The 8,002-nt window shown below is 38.0% G+C and overlaps 1 protein-coding gene across 1 annotated transcript; it reads right to left on the bottom strand.

Annotated features, from left to right (window-relative positions):
• Nucleotides 1-5,951: 5,951 nt before the first annotated feature.
• Nucleotides 5,952-6,908, bottom strand: LOC142440412 (olfactory receptor 6M1-like). Its single transcript, XM_075542860.1, has one exon. The coding sequence runs from the start codon at nucleotides 6,906-6,908 to the stop codon at nucleotides 5,952-5,954; it is 957 nt and encodes a 318-aa protein (XP_075398975.1).
• Nucleotides 6,909-8,002: the final 1,094 nt, after the last annotated feature.

Genomic DNA, 8,002 nt, shown 5'->3' on the forward strand with positions numbered 1-8,002 from the left:
ACTGAAGAACATGCCTAGAGATAAAAATCAAGCCTTGATCAATTACAGGTTTTTCTTCTTTTTAAAATTTTTTCTTTAATTAATTTACTCTTCTATAGGTAATTGGTTTTTTGTTGTTGTTGTCATTGCTGTGTCCTCATTCATCGCCTATCTTGCTACGGCTTGATTTTTGGTGCATATTATTATCTCTAGAGATATATCTAGTTAAGATAGACTGGATGAATAATCTGGAGGAGAAAACAATGGGACCAATGGTTCCGGGGCACACAGGAAGTGGGGAGTCGGGGTAAGGAGGTGGTGCTGAACAACCCAGGGACAGGAGAGCAACAAGTGATCCAAAATCAGTGGCAAAGAGGGTGTGAGAGGCCTGGTAGGGATTCCGCAAGGGCAATGTAATCAAGAGAAATTACAAAAACCAAAATGAAGGCTGAGCATGATAGTGGGACAAAAAGGAAATAGAGGAAAGAACTAGGTGACAAAGGGTATTTATAGAGGTCTATAGACTGGAATGTACATATGTAAATATATTTATATAAGAGTGTAGGGAAACAGATATATGTGCATCTATTTATAGGTTTCATATTAAGGCAGCAGATGGACATTGGGCCTCCACTCAAGCACTTACTCAATGCAAGAACATGTTGTTCTATTAAATTGACATTCCAGGGTGCACACCTTCCTGACACGATTGCTGAAGAAAATTTGTGCATGAGCAGGTATGGTGAAGAAAGATGATGGTGCTCGGCTATCAAAAGATGTGGAGTCTGTGGTCTTAAAAGCTTCAGGATAAACAAGCGACCATCTGGCTGAGAAGCATCAAAGTCCACATGGAAGAAGCACACCAGTCTGTCTGACCATGAGGTGTAGAAGAGACCAGTTATCAGACATAAAAGAACTAAAAATCATATCAGTGGGTGCCCACCTTCCTGATACGATCACTGAAGACAAGCGTGTGCCTAAGCAAATGTGGTGAAGAAAGCTGATGGTGCCCGGCTATCAAAAGATTTAACATCTAGGGTCTTAAAGGCTTGAAGATAAACTGGTGGTTATCTAGCTCAGAAGCAACAAAGTCCACATGGAAGAAGAACACCAGCCTGTGTGACCATGAGCAGCCAAAGGGATCAGGTATCTAACATTAAAGAACAAGAAATGATATCATTGTAAATGTGGGTGATTGAGGAGTGGAGACTCAAAGCCAATTGGCAGGCAACTCGACACCCCCTTACTGAAAGTTTGTGGGGAGGTGATGAGCCAGTCAGGGTGCAAGGTAGCAGCGATGAAAGATATACGTTTCCTCTAGTTCTTAAATGCTTCCTTCCCAACGCTCCACTATCATGATCCAATTCTATCTTACATACCTGGCTAGACCAGAGGATGTACATTGGTAGAGATAGCAACTGGAAGCACAGGGAATCCAGGACAGATGACTCATTCAGGGCCAGTGGTGAGAGTGGCGATGCCTGGATGGTGGAGGGCATGTTGGGTAGAAAGGGGGAACTGATTACAAGAATCTACGTATGGCCTCCTCCCTGGGGGAGGGACAGCAGAGAAGAGGGCTGAGGGAGACATCAGACAGTGTAACAAATGACAAAATAATCATAATTTGTGAATCATGAAGGGTTCATGAGGTAGGGGGAATGGGGAAGGAGAGGGAAAATGAGCAGCTGCTATTAAGGGCTCAAGTAGAAGGCAAATATTTTGAGAATATTGAAGGCAACAAATGTACATATGTGCTTGACACAATGGATGGATGCATGGATTGTGATAAGAATTGTATGAGCCCCAACAAAATGATGAAAAAAAAGAAAATTATAGTTTTCATTCAATTAAGTGACATATACATATATCCACTATGCTTTTTTTAAAGGTCATTTTATTGGGGCCTCTTACCACTCTTATAACAATTCATACATCAATTCTATCAATCCTATTTGTACTTGTGTAGCCATCATTATTTTCTAAACATTTACTTTCCTGTTGAGCCCATGGTATCAGTTCCTCCTTTTTCCCTCCATCCCCCCTGACCACCCTAGTAATCCCTTGATAAATTATTTTCGTATCTTCAAAGTTTTTTATTTAATACTTCATTGGGGGCTCTTACCTCTGTTATCTCAATCCATACATTTACCTATTTTGTCAAGCACATTTGCACATATGCTTCCATCATCATTTTCAAAGCATTCTCTTCCCACTTAAACCCCTGATATCAGCTCGCAGTTTCTTCCCCTTCACTCCTCCACCCTCCTTCCCTTATGAACTCTTGATAAGTTATAGATTATTATTTTCCTATCTTACATAGTTCTGTGTTGCTTTTTTAAAATCTTCAAATCAATTGTTTGACACAGCAATTTAACGAATGGTAACATTTTAATTCTGTTTCCTTGGTATGGAAGAACATTACTCAGGGGTTCTCTTTGGAGCCTGACAGGTTGGCTTAAATTTTTTTTCATTCCAAGATATGATTGTACTGTCTTTCCCATCATAATTACATATAACACTATAACTCTACAATCAAAATAAGTCCAATTTAGAAATAAATTAAATGTTCACCTTATCCATAATAAAAAATTAGAGGATTTATATGACTATATATTCAATAATAATGTTAAGAAATCTAGTCATAGATTGCACTGCATGTAAGGAATGATAGAAAGAACAATTCAAGGATCATGTTTGCAGTACATAAATTTTATTTATAATGGGTAAACCATTCTTTTTATAGCTCTTAGCTCCATTAAAAAGTAAATCGATACTTGTTACACCTTGAAATTCCTAGCTATATTTCATCATGGGAAGGTTACTCGGTTAAAGTTGGACTATGTTTGTATTGTGGTTTAAGATATTTTTAACTTGAACAAAGTCAATCCTAAAACTCTATCCTATCTTTCTCTCTCTATTTGTGGCAATGTGAATATGAGGAAGTGACTGTGTAATCTTCATGTGATCAAATATATATCCGAATAAAGTATCATACACAGAAAAAGCAGAGAGAAAATAATAAAAAGAAAACAATCCAGAAACTAGTTGTTTTCATTCTTGGATTCTTATGTCACCTGAGATTAAAGCTCTCAGAAGAAAGTTAATTTTCCTTGACATGGAATTTATATTCTAATTGGGAAATAAAAAACTAACTAGTATTATATCATTATGCATGGGTAGCAGCTAAATATATTGAAGAACAGTGAGATTAAATTCAGAGCACAGAAACTTTTAGAGATGGTACAGAAACGTTGAGCTCTCTATGATAGTGCCTTTTCCTTATGCTTCTGTGATGGTGGCACATAGATTATAAATATATGTCCTAATCATTGGGACAGAACACCTTCCAATTGTCATAGGAGAAAATAAAGACTGCATGTGGAAGAAAATGCCTAGTTCCTATAAAAGTAAAATGAAATTAATAAAAAGTGAATCTATTTAAAAAGACTATACAAAAGCATAACTAAAATGAAAAATAAACGGGCACAATTCTAATGTCATCCTCACAGCAGCTCTATCGATCCTCCCTACAGGGCCAGAAAGCTGAACTGTGTCTCTTTTGCAAAATTTAGTACGTGTAAACCTGAGCAAGAACTGTGCACACATAGGGGATTTAGTTACTACACTCTTATGATTTTTTAAAGGACTTTACCGACTTGGAAATATATCATCGATTATTACAAATATTATTATCAGCAACACCAAATTACTCTTTTTAATAGTAATGCAGGCATCTTAGCTATAAGGAGCAGTGGCAGGCTTCAGCCGGTTCGATCAGGTTTGACAGAACGGATTCCGAAGTTTGGTTGAGTCGGTGAACCAGTTGCTAAAGGCACTGGTGCTCAGGGGTGCTCTCTAAGGAAGAAGACTGGAAATTCCAAATTTCCACCCCGGACTCTCAATTCATCTGCAAAACAGTGCGCTCTAAGCGCGCCTCATAATGCTCATCTCATTCACAGGTATAAAGGGGCCCTATGCACATCATATTTATTTACATACCTCATAAAACGTGTCATACTTCTGATGAAACACTAAAGCTTTATTTTCTTGCATTTATTACTTGAGTAAACAAACATATAAGTTACATAAAAGTATCAGAAACCAGAGTGACACACTGTCATCCCTTTCAACTTTGGGCTATGTCTCAAATTCCCATTAGATATTATGAGTCATTTATGCAATTCCTAGAAGCTTTTTAAAGGGCTAAAAATATTGTCAATACAATTGATGCAAGTTCATCAGCAGAAGAAAAGTTTTTGTTGAAGATGCATGTACTGTGTTTTGAGATGACAAGTTACCTACTTGCTTCTAATACATCAAACACAGGGCTTATAGTCTAATTGGCCTACCTCTAAAGGTGTGGGTTTCACTCCTACAATGAAAAGATGGTTAAGCATAAATCACACAACTTATGATGAATAAAAGCGAAGAAAATTGCAAGTGAGGATGCCAACCAAGAAGTAAAATGAAAATATCTTTTTAAAAGTTTTATTGTCTTTGTCAGATATCATTTCATATTTTATTAATATTTTCAAATGCTTCTTTATAACATAATCTAGTTTGTTTATCCCTTTCAATGTTCTTATTTACATATTAGTTGTATGCGATAATAAACTGTCTGTTGGTATATGTTTTCTTTAATATTTTTAAGTATTTAAAACATTTTAATTTTTAAACAGGTATTAGGTCTGCAAACTAGTTGTAAAATTATTTGAATCTGACTACTGATCAAATGTACATGAATCCAGTTTAACCATGTCATTATTATATAAATATAGAGCATATATATTCCATTTATATTTTCAATTGCTTGACTTAATGTAATGCTGAAAATATTCAAGTTTGCGTTTGCAGTAAATGGCAGAAGGTGCACATCTGACCTCCTTTAGCTTCCCTAGGGCTGGGAGCAGGGATTAGACATGACATCATGTTCCATTCTTCTTTACTGACTCTGACACCACCCATCATTCCAAAGCACTCTACTTCTATGCTGGGTTCCATAAATCATCACAATGGCCACACAGAACTCACAGACAATACTCACAATTTTAAAGGTTTATTAGGGAAGTTGATAGTCTGAGTCAGTACATAGTAAGGAGTCTTGGTCCACATCAGTCCTGCCATTAGCCAGCAACCTAGCCTCTTTTTAGTCTTCAGATTGTCAGCCCTTGGCCTGGCCGCTGCCTTTGTGGACCAGGAAGGTCTGCCACTCTTTCTCACAGGCTCACATTTTCAGGGCTTTGCTGATTCTCTTGCTCTCCCATAGTTTTCATGCCAGTCTCTGGTACCATTGGTCTCAGACACCACCACTTCACAAAGATACCTGTAACTTGCTCCTCCAATAGTCCTGGGCTTTCTCTCTCTGCCGTTGCTTCAAAGATGGTGAGGAGGATAGTAACAAAAAATCCCCAAGCACTTCTATTAGTTTTATACATACCCTGGTTGGTATTTACATAATTTCATGTCGACATGGTAAACAAGTGTAGGGCTAGAGTCCAGCCTCTGTGCCTTCTCATGAGGATTCTGGGAACTTCTTCTCTCTCTGCCTTCATATTCCTGTTGCCAAGCCACATTGAGTCATGCAGAGACTTTTGCCAGCCCTGTGATGTTTCCACTGTCATTGGATCCACAAGATTTCACACTCACTGGTCTGTGATCTTCTTTCATTCTTCATCATTACATGTGGCTGTGAGTCTGAAGAAAGAGTTATGGACTAGTATCTGATTTATGGGCTAATATTAGACTTAGGGACTTGCTCTGCACTGGGCTGGAATATTTTCTCAATATACAATTGATATGAAACTCTCTCTTACACCTATATGAGTTTCTCTGGATTTGTTTCTTTAGGCAATCTGGACTACCACACCGTGTTTTCATAGTCCCAACAGTCATTCGGTGGGCATTACAGACTTGTGTAGAAGAGGCATATAAGAAGTTTTACTGCACCACAGAGATAAGTCTCCAATATTCTGTTACTTGGATCTAATCTGTTTAATGAAACTGCGGCCTTTTGACCAACAGTCCTTCAGTGCATCTTTCATGGTCTCGTTTCTCAAACTAAAGATGAAGGGATTGAGAAATGGTGTGATGACACTGGAGAGGATAAAAAGGATCTTGTTGAGATGCAGGCTGCTTTTCTGTGAGGGGCGAACATAGACGAAGATGGAGATCCCATAGCCCATGGAGACCACAGTGAAGTGAGAGGCACAAGTGGCAAAGGCTTTGCGTTGACCTTGGCCTGAGGGTATCTTCAGAATGGTGGAGATGATGTACACATAGGAGACCAAGGTGAGGGAGAGGGAGCTGATGAGCAGGACAAGGGAACTGAGGAAGTCCAGGAGCTCAATAATACGAATATCAGCACAGGCTAAATGCAGGAGAGGGGCACTGTCACAGAAAAAGTGATCAATCACATTGGGGCCACAGTATGGCAATCTTGCCTTAAGGACAGTGGATGGGAGGATGAGGAAAAAGCCCCCCACCCAGGAAAGGATAACCAGGCGCACACAGAGTGAGCTGTTCATAATTACTGGGTACTGAAGGGGGCTGCAAATGGCCACATAGCGGTCATAAGACATGACAGCAAAAAGGATAAACTCTGTACATCCAGAGAGAAAGTAGAAATAAAACTGGCTGAAACATTCACTAAATGAGAGGCTGCTCCTCTCTGATAGGAAACCTGCTAGCATCTTGGGAACAGCACAGGTGGTGGTTAAAATTTCACTGAAAGAAAGATTGCTGAGGAAGAAGTACATTGGTGATTGAAGTCTATAGTCCACAAAGGTAAGGGTAATGATGAGACCATTTCCAAGGACAGTCACCAAGTAGGCAGATAAAAATATTAAGAACAGGAGGCTGCCAAGAGCTCTGGTAGTGGGTATCCCTGTCAGAATGATCTCCGTCACCATGGTCCAGTTTTCCCTCTCCATGTTGACTGGGGAATCTTCTATTAAGGGTAGAATGGAAGAGAACATCAAGGTACACCATTCATTAATACTGAATCTTCTACACGAGGCAGTGGTACTTTTATATATTTCTAACAAAAATGAGCTACATAATTAAAAATGAGCTTGACTTTTTCCCTCATAACTTTCAGCAAAATATGTATGAAATTAACCAATCTAGCAAATTCCTAGAATCTACAAGAAAAACAATGCAAAATAAGCAGTGAAGCAAAAAAAAAAATCAATCTTAATCTGTTGGATAAGGAGTAGTGAGTTGCTAACTGCAAAGTAAGCAGTTCAAACCCACCAGCTACTCTGCAGGAGAAAGAGGAGGCTTGCTACTCCTGTAAAGATTCACCATCTCAGAAACATACAGAAGCTGTTCTACTTTGCCCAATAGGATTCATTTGAGTTTGAATTGACTTGATGGCAATTATTTTTTGGAGAATAATTTGGATATACAAAAATAAACTTCCCAACAGATTATTTTAATGAACACGTCCCTATTTTAGAATCCAAATGGTAAAAAGGTAGTAACTCCAATGAATATTTAAAATGATTAAGTATACTTTATTCTGCAGTTTATACCTGTACAATAGGTCTGAGATAGTACCCAATTATTTCAAAGCTTCAGCTTTATATCTGCAGGACAGTAACAATCTGGTCATTGAAGCTGAGTCTGCATATTGGACTCTTTAGACTAGGGAGTACATTTCAACTAATTCTGTAAGGTTGAGTTTAGAAATAAAAATAATATGCATATCATTCTTTAGATACTGATAGTAATCATCACTAGAGAATCTGAACATATCCTTTAAAATTTTTATTGTAAGCAATGCCTTTTACTTTATCAAGGTAAAGTCTCTAAATATAAATTAACAAATTAATCAGTCTTTGATGATGTTTATGAAATGTTTACATAAACATATGCAACTATACCAGGTGCCAAAAGAAATTGCTTGCGCTAGAAGTTCTTTACATAGATATTGGGGAAGGAATTTTTTTAAATATTACATAGCTAAAACAAATTGGTTCAGTGAGTGCCAAATAAAACTCTATACTAGATGAGGGCATGAAAG

Source organism: Tenrec ecaudatus, chromosome 2, assembly GCF_050624435.1.
Source record: "Tenrec ecaudatus isolate mTenEca1 chromosome 2, mTenEca1.hap1, whole genome shotgun sequence".
NCBI classification, from domain to species: Eukaryota; Metazoa; Chordata; class Mammalia; order Afrosoricida; family Tenrecidae; genus Tenrec; species Tenrec ecaudatus.